Below are 12,743 nucleotides of genomic sequence, written 5' to 3'. Positions count from 1 at the left end.
CTTGGGTATATACTTAGGAGTAGTCATTTGATAATTCCATGCTTAACTTTTTGAGGAACTGCCAATTTATTTTTCCAGTGTCTGTACCATTTCCAATCTTCCTGGCAATGGAAGGTTCCAATTTCTTCACATCCTTACCAATACTTAGTATTATCTGTCATTTTGATTATAGCCATCCTATTGGGAATGAAATGTTTTCCGTTGTGGTTTTCATTAGCATTTCCTTAATGACTATTGACTTCAGGCATCTTTTTATGTGCCTGTTGGCTATTTATATATCTTCTTTAGGGAAATATCTGTACAATTCCTTTGTACATTTTTAAATTGTGTTATTTATCTTTTTATTGCTGAGTTGTGAGACTTTTAAAAATATATTCTGCATAATAAAAAAATATATTCTGCATAATACATTTTTATTAAATATATGATTTGCAAATATTTTCTACCATTCTGTGGTTTGTCTTTAAATTTCTTGTAGAATCTTTTGAAGCAGAAAGTTTTTAGCTTTGATGAAGTCTAATTTATCCATTTTTTTTCTTTAGTTCCACAGACGCTTGGATATAGTGCCTAGATCCATTTGGACAATAAAAGGAGGCTGATAGCAGATGGGGACATGTGAGAAAATGACAACTTTACAGTTCACACTACTAATAAAATTATTTAGAAAATTGCCTTTCACTAGACAGTGTAATTTCTGTTGGTGGATACAAGCCAAATATGAATCACATACAAATCATCGTCTTCTATTTCATTCAGCTGGATGGATTTAAGAAACAGAGTAATGGAGAATATCATTCTAGAGGAAACCAGTTAGTACTTGTGCTACTTAAAATATGATTTCTAAATTGCTTAAGCATATCTATCAAAATCCAAATGGAACATTTAAAATCAGCCTCATATAAAAGCAGTACTCTGTGAAATGATTTCTAAACTGTGAGCATTTATCTTTCTGACCTAGCATCTTCAAGCATAAAGACTGGAGACATTGCTATGTTGGAAGAGGCGTCCCCTTTTCCCGGAAGTTCGTATTGGATTCATATGGGTACATTCCAAGGAACATAGGATCCAGGTTTGTCTCTTGGGATCTGGAATAAAAGAATAAATGTGGATGTTTGCAATTTTGAAAACCTTTGTGATGGTGAAAAATAGCATAAAGCAAAACAGGATGAAAACCACCCAGAGGGTGACCAGGACAAGGCGAGGTCTCAGAGCGACAGCATGAGAAGCGTGGGAAACTCTGGGACAGGACCGCGAGTCAGGACGAGGCAGCTACAAGAGTTGTCAGTTCACCCTTGAAGAGGGACAAATGAAAAGAGGAATTAGTCTCTGTGTTCCTCCGTAGTGGAGGTGGCTCCTGGGGCTTAGGACAAGCTGTAAGGGGGACCACACAGAGCCAGCCCTGAGAGGAGGAAGAGGAGGGAGCTCTCCCCTCAGTGTAAGGACAACCTTGCATATAGTCAGGGGGTCACTGTCAACAGCATGACTTTCGTCCACAGCTAAAATCTCATCACTGAAAGTGACCGAGGAGAGCGGAGATGTTTGCTGTGCAGGGGTGTTCACGCAGGACGAATTCTGCTCTTGGGCCTAGGCCGGAAAGGGCTCTTCCCACTCTACAGCTGAAATCGGGAATTACACGCACTTTCCCAAGTATCTGATCGGCTAGAGTGGGACAGACTGATGGCGTGGCCCATATTCTTGGCCTGGGTGTCTCAGGTTCAGGGAAGAATTCCTGAGCTCCCGTTCCTGACCGATATGTCCTGGGAAGGGAACAGAACTAAGGAGGAACATGAAGCTGACGGAAGAGCAATCAACCTCTGTTTGTAAGTCGAGTGGAGCTGAGCCCCGCCGGAGGGAGGGCAGGACCAGGCCGAGGAAAACCTGCCTTCTCAGGGTCTGTGGGCTCTTCCCAGGCCCAAGTGCCCTCAGGATTCCTGCCACCTTCTCTTCCATGGAAAGTCACCATGGTGGGTTAATAAAACTTGACTCAAAGGACCGGGAACAAAAAGTCAGAATTTTCTGAGCAGATCATACCATTTTTGTGAACTTATCTTCACAGGCCATTCGAATCTTCTCTGGGGTCAGCGGACTGTTGAGCTTTAATGGTCCAAACAGGCCTCTCTCCCGTCGTGCTGCGTTCACCGCGTCATGAATGGCAAAAAACACTGAACAGCCCAGGAATAGCCCAGACTCTCCTAGACCCTTGAAGGGAAAAAAGTCAGCGAGATTTTGACTCTCTGTTTGTATCTGTATGTATGTATATATATATATATATATATATATATATATATGCGCATCTATAGGTAAACATGAGTAGAGATGCCTATATGAAATATTATTTTAGAGAGTATGTGTACCTGTGTGAGGGGGGAGGGGCAGAGAGAGAATCCTCAAGCGGTCTCTCCACTGAGGGCGGAGCCCAGTGGGGGGCTCAATCCCACAACCCAGGAGATCATGACCTAAGTCAGAAGCAAGTATTGGACTCCCATCCAAGTACTAACCAGGCCCGACCCTGAGAACCAAGTATTAGATACCCAACCTACTGAGCCACCCAGGTGCCCTTATGAAATATTATTACATACGTAACGTTTTTATTTTAAGAAAGTAATTTAATATTTTAACCTAGTATTCTCATTCTCAGGATTCCTGCCTAAGGAAATGATGCTAAAGGGAGAAAGGAGATACAGGTACGAGGTGATTACTGCACAACGAAAAATCAGATACAACCTGATGGTAACGGGAGTCATGTTAGGCTCCAAAATTTGAAGTATTTAAAAAGAATTGCAACATTGTTAAATTAATTTATAATTAAAATGTTCAACAGGGCCTTTTCTTCTAGAAGTCTGGTAAAAACCCCAAACCACCAAGAAATGAGGGCACCTCCCCCGGCCGCCTGCACAGGTACCACAAACTCACATAAACTTGAACTTGTTTGCCAAGCACAGCTTACCTTGGAGGAATACAGGGTATTTGAGCTTTCAGACGGGGGCAAGAAAGAAATGTGCAGCTCCGTGGGGATGTCGCAGACGGCAGGGATTTTATACTGGTTTGGACCGCGAGTGTGCAGGACACCCTGAGGAGAATACTGTAGCTCCTCTATTGTATAAAGCCCCACGCCTTGAATAAACGCGCCTTCAATCTGGGAGCAAAGGAAAAGAATTTCCATTTATGAGAAAAAAACAATCAACCGGAGCAATTCAACCTCATGCTGTTTATTCGAGTTTTTAAAATCCAGTGTAAGAGGGTTTTCGGCATGTTCTGGAAGATGTCTCTGAAGGTTTACTTAGAAGTTTACCTCAAAATATATCTAAGCATCTTATTCAGTGTGAAGTTCGAAGTCAAAGAACTTGACTTTGAATCTCAGTCTGGCAGTGCAAGTACGACTCTGGAGGAGGCCTCAAACAGCCTGTGCCCAGAGGCCCTCCTTTTTTCTGTCCGTGAGCCAGAAAGAACCTTCTTGACCGCGCTGTCTGTAGCCCCCAGCACACCGAAAGGGCTCTGAGAGTCCCTCATTTCATGTCACCAGCCTCACTCATGAGTGGGTCTGGCTTCTCACTTCCGGACTCTGTTTCCTCGCTTGTTACGTGAACCGCGTGCGCCCAAAGCTTCATAGAGCTTTAGGAAGCTCTCATCTTAGATGCCAGCATGTGGGCAAAACTGGCTCCCCACACGTCTGACTTCTGGGTCTCCTCTGTGTATACTTCCTTGCTGTGGCCCTATTCTTTCCACCTCACCCACCGCCCTTCCTTGTGTCTATTTGTGGGGAGAACCTTCTCCATTGCCGTGTTATATGAAGTCTTCCTAAAAGCCTAGACTACACCCCAGGCCACGTCACCTCCACCCACTAAGGCGCCTGTCTCTGGGGCACCTCCTCCAAGTGGGCCCCTTCCCGTCCCTGCCCATAGCTGCCCCTTCCACTCCACTGAGCCAGGCCACGCAGGCACTCGCCACCATTGTCAGCCCCTCCCCTGCCCTCCACTAGCCCTGAACACAAAGGTGGCTGGATCTCCTGTCTTGTCTTAGGTCCTCCACTCTTCTACCACCCAGAATGCCTTTTCCTGTTCATTCCTTGACAACCTCATCCTGAAGCCCGCTTTGATCTCTCCAACCCACACGTTCTTCCCATTCTCCAGGGACACAAGTCATGATGGGAGAGAACCTCAGATTATGTTCCACTGCGGGTAGTAAGCTGAGTTGCCCACAGGTAGGAGAAACGTAAAGAAAGTGAGTTAAGTTTCCAGGTGAGTCCTGAGTCCGAGAATCCCAGAGTGTGTGCTTCTCTTAAAAAGGCAGCCATGACTTTTCCTCATGGAAATGCAGCGCCCGTGCTGGGAAATTTTCTGTTTCCAAGAAACACGAGCCGTTCGAATACTGATGTAAGGCAGCTGGTGATTCTTAATTTTGTCAATTATTTCAAATTTAAATAAAAGATGACGGTGGGCCAAACAGGCTACCTGTTATTAATAGCGAGTGCCGTAACTATTTGATGTCATCCCAACAGGACTTTAAACTCCTCAAAGGCGCAGTCCATTGTAGGCCCACGACGTCACGCTTGGCCTCCAGTCTACTTCTGACTCAGGGGTACGGGGCGCATTCTGACCCCTCCAGGCTTGCTTCTTCTGCCTCCCTCAAGCTCCTCAGTCACAGACCCCTTGTCTCTTCTAAAACTACTCACAACATCTTTGTTTCCTTCCCTTCTTTTAAACAAAAAGAGATTGGAGTTTTGCGGCCGGCCTGGATAGACGGGTTCTGACCACAGGGGCAGAAAGCTAAGAGGACGAACAAGCTGGATGGCCTGTTCTCCCCACAGACCCCCACGGCGGTTCTGGCTTTCACCAAGGGGTTGGCGCGAAGCAGGTACACGTACCTGGCCTATGTCGAGGGCTGGATTTATGCTGTAGCCGATATCCATGACAATGTCTGTTCTGATGTTCTGGTAATAAAAAAGAGCAAAATTGTTTATTTTAATGAGCACAGCGTAGGAGAGAAGCCTGAGAAACAGTTCCTTCCAGGATGCCATTGGCATAGAACAATTTTGGGGGCCACAATATATTTCAGGAGAAAGAATCAACAAAGATTTTATTGGGTCACAAAAGCTAGCATGTATAACTTTCAAAGTTACACACGTACTCAAGAAGCTTCAGCACGGATTTTTTTTTTTTTTTATTTTTTTTTTTCCCCCTTCAGGAACAACAGGAGAGAAAAGTATTGATTTGACTGTTTGGGCTGAGTGACGTAACTGACTGAGTTCAATCCTGCACAACAGACATAATCCGCGACACAGAAAATGTTTACAGCCCTCACAATCCTTGTTGAAAAACCCTATGGCTACCACACAACACCCAGAGCCCAGCTGGCTGGGTGACACTGATGCATCAGCCAACAAAGTCTCCACTGTGACCTGCTGTTGTAGATGTTTCATTCTGAGAGCAGAGGAAAGATAGATCTAAAGCACAACCTGGTGACCAGAAGCTCCTGAGGAGCTACGAATGAGGGCTACAGCAGGCCCGGCCGGGTTCCTGGGAACCTCTCTGCTCTCCAACAAGTCTGTACCTTCTTTTACGGGATGTCGTGACCTCTGTCATGACCAACACATGCTACTTCCAACTATTAATGGGACAACGGTAACCCAAGAGTTCTCTTATTTGATTTGGGACTTTCATCTAACATTTTTCTGAAGAAAATCAGAGAGGGACCCAGAACGTTTCACTATAATAAACTAAAACACCTCTGTTCTTTAAGGACATGATGAGATGTGAAGTTCTCTGTGACGGCACTTGGCAAGGCTGGCCTGCTGGCAGCCCCGTGGCCTCCCTTCCTGGTGAGGGGAGGTGCTCTCAAGTCTCAGCGTTAGCGAAGGCCTTGCTTCCTGAGCCATGAACTTCCTGTTCGTCACTGTGTTCTGTTAGGGCTGAAGAACGGGGTCGTAGGTTGTGGCAGCCGGCCTCCAGGATGGCCTGTGACGACCCCCACATGCCGGGTTCACTTCCTGACGGATTCCCCCCCATGCTCTTCCAAGGTTAGTTTGCGGCCGACAGGGTATGTGGAAGTGCTGGTACCTCACCCCGAGCTGGGGCAGAGAGGGCTGCGGCTGCTGTCTGGTGTTCTCACGGGCTCATACTCTCCTGTTCCTTTGCATCAGTCCCTTTGGGTTTGGGGGGGCAGCTTGTGTGCCCTGAGGACAACGAGACGTCCCATAGAGAGGCCCTTGTCATAAGGAATGGAAACTTCTGACCAACAGCCAGTGAGAAACTGAGGCCTCCTGCCGACAAGCAGGTGATGGGACTTGGAATCAGATATTCCAGCCACCATTGAGCTTTGGGATGACTGTGGCCCTCCTTAACAACTTGATGGCAACCTTGTGGAAAATCCTGAGCCTGAACCACCCAGAGAAGCCACTCCTGGATTTCTGGCCCTCAGAATGCTGTCGGTCAAAAAATATTTGTTATTTTCAGCTGCCAAATTTAAGGGAAATTTGTTACATAGCAATAGAGAAGTAATAAAGAGATGTAGGTTCAAAGTGAGGGAAATTTTGTAGGAATAAGAACAGTTCTAACAACACAAGGAGAATGACTGAGAAATAGGCCTCCACGGAGGGCCCCTGCTGTCATGTTGCATTAGAGCCCTTCACCTAGGGGTATACCCCGCCTGAGCCACAGATGTAGCATTTTTGAATATGCCTGGTAAAAAGACTAGTATATCTCTTAAGATTGTTCAACCAAGTTATAAGAACACACCTTAGAATTTCATACTGAAGCTAATTATTACCTATTCTCTGCTCTTAACAAGGCCACGTCATATACAGATAAAGAAAACCCAAGTGATTAAGATTTCACCAAATTTTTCTTTGAGGGAGAAGGTGATGTAGAAATCGGTTAGCATAAGAGAACTTTCTAGTGACCTAAAAGAGGACAGCTACTCTAGCATGAAAACCATGCTTAGAATGATCACTGTTTTATCTCAGTCCAAGGTACCCCAAAAGTGATCTGGTCCATGTTAGATTCTAGACAAACCAGATACTTTACCCGGCAGGTTCAATAAAGGTGTATACAATTTCAAAGATCTGGTTGATGCTAGTTTTAAAAACATAGACACTGGAGACCTACTAAATGAAAAGTTACATCTTACCATAATCCAAGATAATAGTCACAAAGTATGTTTGGAAATATCAAGACCTAGATCTTGCTTCTGGGTAAATTTTGGGACAGATTATCACGTGACAGTTGTGAGGGTATCACAGCCCCACTGAATGTATTAATGATCATTTATTATTATAAACAGTGGCCAGTAAGTAGCTTCATTGACCCACAAGGACCTAGCTACAAGAGGAGAAACTCTCCTTGAAACACAAGTGTGTATGTCTGTCTGTGTGTGTGTGTGTGTATGTGTGTGTGAGAAAGAGAGAGAGAGAGACAAACTGTGTGCATATCTCCTCACTGCATCCCTTGAAAGCATAAGGATGCCCTTAAACTGTCTAAAAAGCAGGATCCAGCTAGATAAAAGATATCAAAAGCTGGCCACTAACGTCCCCAGGACAGTCCTTGGTGCTTGTTAGCAGGTTATGGGCGCTCATGAAATCCTTCCAAAATGTCATATGTTGGTATTTCCCATGAGAGGTCAGGACTGCTGGTTAGACCCACAGTCTACATCAAAGCTTTCTTTAGGCTGTGTTTCCTCCTTGAAGTGGTTTCTTTCCTGATTCCATTTAAAGGAGCCAGGAAAAGAAAGAAGGGAGGCCACCACTTGTTTTCCATGGAAGGGACCACAATACCAAGGCAATGGCTGAGCTTCTATTTTTTTCTGGTAACAGAGAAACCATCCTTAGCCAGATGCACGGTGCTTCCGTGGTGCCCCGACACGGGTCATGCGTGCAGTTTAGGTCTATCTGACGTACAACCTGAAGACCTTCCCCCCTGGTACTGACCTTATGAGCGCCCGTCAGGCAGTCTATTTCCACCTCGGAACAGGCAGCTCCGTAAACAAAATAGTGGAAAGGATGGCCTTCGCCTGTCTCCCAGTTCATGTCGGACTCATAGCCCCTGCAGGAAAGAGAATTCGTGGGGAGCGCTGTTAAGTGACTCAGCACCCTAACGACAGACCCCGGTGGTTAAACAGACCAACAGGAGGCTGGATTCAGTTTGCTCGTAGAGCAAACCAGGGGGACACACTTTTGCAATGATGTGTCAGCATGGAACACATGCAATAAATCTGCTGAATAAATATATACTTCTTTCTCATTGAACTTTTTTGTCTGACGCCAAACCATTGTCGCTCAGCTCATCTGGAAAATAATGATCAGTTTACTTTACTGGAAAATGAAAGCCATCAGGAAACATTCAATTGCTCTTCACCAATGAATGACTCTTTGTACCCAGAAGTCAGGTGCTCATTCTTTGGTTCCCCAACCTATTGCTTTTTGTTAATGCTGAATCAGATTTGGGGAATTTCACCTGCATTTTGGACCAAACACTATTTCGAAGGCACATATTTGCCTGTCTGTCTGCCTTTCCAGCTCCAGGATTCAGCCTTCTGTTTGCAGGAGCAGGTGCCTGGCTCTCAGTCTTTGCTACTTCTCTGGTCTCCATGCCTACTCCGTTCTGACTCTTCCTTAAGGCCACCAGCTGGGTGTCATGGCAGAAGAGGAGCGCAGGCCAGCAGCTGGAGGGCACTTTCTCCCCTTCCTTACTCCGCTTCTCCCAGCCTGCAGGTGCCCGTTAAAAGTGCTTCTGAGGGCGCCTGGGTGGCTCAGTGGGTTAAGCCGCTGCCTTCGGCTCAGGTCATAATCTCAGGGTCCTGGGATCGAGTCCCAAATCGGGCTCTCTGCTCAGCAGGGAGCCTGCTTCCCCCTCTCTCTCTCTCTCTGCCTGCCTCTCCATCTACTTGTGATTTCTCTCTGTCAAATAAATAAATAAAATCTTTAAAAAAAATAATAAAAAAAAAAATAAAAGTGCTTCTGATACTTATTCCTGGTAACCAGCCAGTGCCCCGGGACTCACAGGAGAACTAGCAACACGACAAAATCAGACAAGACTTTCTGTATCAACCTGTTTCCTGATGGCTTTCATTTTCCAGTAAAGTAAACTGATAATTATTTTCCAAATGAGCTGAGCGACAATGGTTTGGCATCTTGACAGCATATGCTTATTGTCACGTTCCTTCTTTTTTGCCAAGCTAGAAGGTGTGAAATGGTATTTATCTTATTATGGATTTAATTTGCATTCCCCTATCTTTGTCTCTTAACTTCAGGATACGTGAAGTTTTCAACGAAAAACTGGCCACTGCAGTGGGTTCCAAGCACTAACCTCAGAGAACCCTCCAGTACCACTCAGAAGGACCCGAATCATCAGTTCCGCCGTATTTTATTTTATGTGACTATTTTTCCCAACAGAACCCTCTCTGGGCATTTGGATGAATTAGTAGCTAAATGTTGTGCATAACAGTGGGTTTAATAGAATGTTACCAAAATCAATTTTTTCTTCAAAAAATTTTTGTTTCAAAACTCTTCTTCAAGTGGCAGCTGTTAATATTCATAGCATGTGACTGAAAGGACTCTTTACCTGAAGTATCCAGTAGCTGAAAGGCTAATGCTTTCATCAAAAGCAGCTTGTGCCTAGGAAACAAGAGGGAAGACAATGCAGTGATGATGTTTAAAGAAAGACTCACTGGCGGCTTCAGTCTTGGTTCCACTATAGGGGAAGGGCAGCTATCAGTACTAATAACCAGGGACAAGCAAGATTCCTGTTTCCCTTTCAGCATTCTCCAACTTCACAAGCACTCATGGTCGTTGCCGGGAGTAACCGCGCGCGTCCGGTGCCTGGGACCGTCTCCCGTGACAGCCAAGGTAGGTAACCTACCCCCGTAGTCTGGGCTAGTGCGGCTAACAGGTGTTCTGCGGATGAAGAACCTCACTGGGTCTTCTGGAAAGACAGCCTATCCACAGGGGATGTACCAGGAAACAATGGGTGGTTGGGGGGTTAATTTTAATACCAGACATTCATTGGTCTTAGAAGAGTGGCCTAGGGGCACCTGGGTGGCTCAGTTGGTTAAGCGACTGCCTTCAGCTCAGATCATGATCCTGGAGTCCCAGGATTAAGTCCCACATCGGGCTCCCAGCTCCATGGGGAGTCTGTTTCTCCCTCTGACCTTCTCCCCTCTCATGCTCTTTCTCTCTCTCAAATTAAAAAAAAAAAAAAAAAGAAAGAAAGAAAGAAAAGAAAGAGAAAAGTGGCCTAATTTTGGTAAAGTGTACCACTGACATCCAAAGTTCTCCTGACTCTTCAGGGCACACAGTTGACTAATATACAGAAAAGTGGGGGTTAGGTCCAAGTCCCCAAGTCTGAGAAAGAAAAAGGTGAGAAGTGCAGCCATTAGAGAAGAAAGTGTGCTAATGGCAGCATCTCCCAGGGAGGGCTGGCTGTTTGTCCCGTATCTCTCTTCAGTCAGGCTCTCTCTGCCTGTCTCTGGCTCGGGGAGCACAGGGCAGAGGGCAGAAATAAAGATACCCCAGAAGGATTGAGAGCCCCTGTAAATAAGAATTATAGAATGAGTCCTAACTCTGTAGAAGAGCAGGAACCATTTCTAAGGGGGATTTCTAAGCTGTTTCCCCGGACCGATGCTTTTAATGTGACATCCCAGAGCAGTCGGCATGACATATACTCTCAGCTTTTACTGACAGCCACTCCACACCATCTGGTACTTTATAACCTGTTACCTTAAAAGCGCACTAGCCGACTTCAGAGTGTGCGTTTTCTCTTTCAACTAGGTTGAAAGTTCCTAGTACATCTAAGGAAGCCACTGAAATTTCCACTGCATTTAGTGCCTACTACCGGTTGAATACATACCCAGTGGTTTGGTTTCCTATTTCTAAATGAATGCGTATATGATATTTTACTTTCATAGAATGATTATAGTGTTGCCTTTCCGTTTAGGAAGGGTGGAACCAAACAAATAGATTTACAGCTATTATCTAGAAAATACCTGGGATCCATCAGAAGAAACATTAATTACTTCTGGCTTAAAAATAAGGATTTTAGGTAGTAAAATAGTCTTTTTCTCTAATGAAGGATTTTCCCAGATGCAAAAGTTGCTCCACCACATTATGATAACATTGCCACGTGCAGAGAGCCAAAAGACCTCTACTTATCATTACGGAACTATAGTACCCTTTCAAGTGCCATTTCAAGTGATATTTAATTCACACATTTCTCCTCTCTCCTTTTTTTCCCCAACATAAAACACAAAAGTGACAGTGATTCTCACCCAATCCTTCCAAGTGCCTTGAGGATTCTTGCTGATGATGGGTTCAAGGCGTTTTAGTAGAGTCTGACAAGCATCCTAGGGATTATTTTTAAATCAAAATTATTATCATAACTTCAGACAAACACTAATTTCAAAACCACAACACATGTGCCACTGCAGAGGTTTGTTTAGGAAGCCCACGGGACACAGAGAAGGTGGAGACTGACCCTTTAAGAGGTGATGGGGAAGGTTTCCTGGGGGTTGGGGGTGGTCAGGGTTGAAGTGGGAACCGGTCTTAAAGACAGACATTCTAGGATGGGGGGTCTACAATCCCATGCTGAGGTCAGGACGTAAGAGACAGACTGCTGGCAAAGCCCTGACCGCTGTTTTTAAACACGGCAGGTCAGATGTATTTTGTGGAAAGCTCGCTCTGTCAACTTGAAGCCCTGAGTGAAAGGCAATGAAACTCAAGGACAGAGACAGAGGCTTGTAATGGTCCTGGCAAGAGGTTCATGTCCAAATCCAAGCAGCCATATTCCGGAACAAGGATGTCCTACACCAGGGGAAGGCAGGTTTTCACCAGGAGGGTGTGAGAAGAAGGTGAGAACTGGATGAAAGCTCAGTGCCTTCGGAGCTCCTCCCATGTGTCTGGCCTGGTGGGGCTGAAGGTCTGGGCGCCGCCGCAGTGACTTTTACCTTCACGGCCAGGCCGTTGACATCGGCCACCACGGACCCTCCAGAGGAGTTCGTGTTAGGGACGGTTTCTGTGCTCGTTCCGCGCAGGTGGATGTTAGACATCGGCATCCTTAGTTCACGACTGACCACCTGCATGTTGGAAGAGAGGTTCTTTGCAAATACTTCGGTTCGTGCACACAGCCCCACGGGAGCCCATGTAGCTCACATCTGGGAGAGAAGCATGAATTCCTCTAGCCACGGAAAGTTCTTTTCTGAAAACCCTGTAGCTAGTCTAGACCCCAAATCCCGAGTACACCTTGTTGCTTTGACTTTCTTAGGTGCAAGAGCATCAGGAAGAGGAGGAAAAGCCCGAGCCAACACAGAAGGAGATGCTTCATGTCTTCATAATCATGAAATCTACACCTGGAGGCCTTTCCTACCATCTCACTCTGCAAAATTCTAGCAAAGTCTCTATAACCAGAAAAATGCAGATCAAGGCAATAATGAGATATTATCATTCACAACTATTAAATTATCTAAGGTTTTTAAAAAAGCCAGAATGTAGTTGGTTATTGGTATAATGAAATGGATACTTTCTGGAAAACAATTTAGTAGTAAGTGTTGGTGATTGAAGATACACTCTGCGGGGCGCCTGGGTGGCTCAGTGGGTTAAGCCGCTGCCTTCAGCTCAGGTCATGATCTCGGGGTCCTGGGATCGAGTCCAGCATCGGGCTCTCTGCTCAGCGGGGAGCCTGCTTCCTCCTCCCTCTCTCTCTCTGCCTGCCTCTCCATCTACTTGTGATTTCTGTCAAATAAATAAATAAAATCTTTAA

At 45.4% G+C, this 12,743-nt stretch overlaps 1 protein-coding gene across 1 annotated transcript in view; it reads right to left on the bottom strand.

The window, feature by feature from the left end:
• Positions 1–722: 722 nt before the first annotated feature.
• LOC132013436 (aldehyde oxidase) overlaps positions 723–12,743 on the bottom strand; it is an 82,570-nt gene continuing 70,549 nt past the window's right edge. Inside the window, exons 28-35 of the mRNA XM_059393151.1 lie at positions 11,932–12,060; positions 11,257–11,331; positions 9,555–9,607; positions 7,922–8,036; positions 4,865–4,930; positions 2,948–3,136; positions 2,032–2,199; positions 723–1,085 (exon numbers count right to left, since the gene is read on the bottom strand). Coding sequence (XP_059249134.1) covers positions 1,035–1,085; positions 2,032–2,199; positions 2,948–3,136; positions 4,865–4,930; positions 7,922–8,036; positions 9,555–9,607; positions 11,257–11,331; positions 11,932–12,060 — 846 coding nt within the window. The 3' untranslated portion in view covers positions 723–1,034. The remainder of the gene's footprint in view (positions 1,086–2,031; positions 2,200–2,947; positions 3,137–4,864; positions 4,931–7,921; positions 8,037–9,554; positions 9,608–11,256; positions 11,332–11,931; positions 12,061–12,743) is intronic.

This window comes from Mustela nigripes, chromosome 3 (genome assembly GCF_022355385.1).
Source record: "Mustela nigripes isolate SB6536 chromosome 3, MUSNIG.SB6536, whole genome shotgun sequence".
Classification (NCBI taxonomy): domain Eukaryota; kingdom Metazoa; phylum Chordata; class Mammalia; order Carnivora; family Mustelidae; genus Mustela; species Mustela nigripes.
Note: the sequence above shows the minus strand (reverse complement) of the source record. Positions and strands in the feature narration are given on the sequence as shown.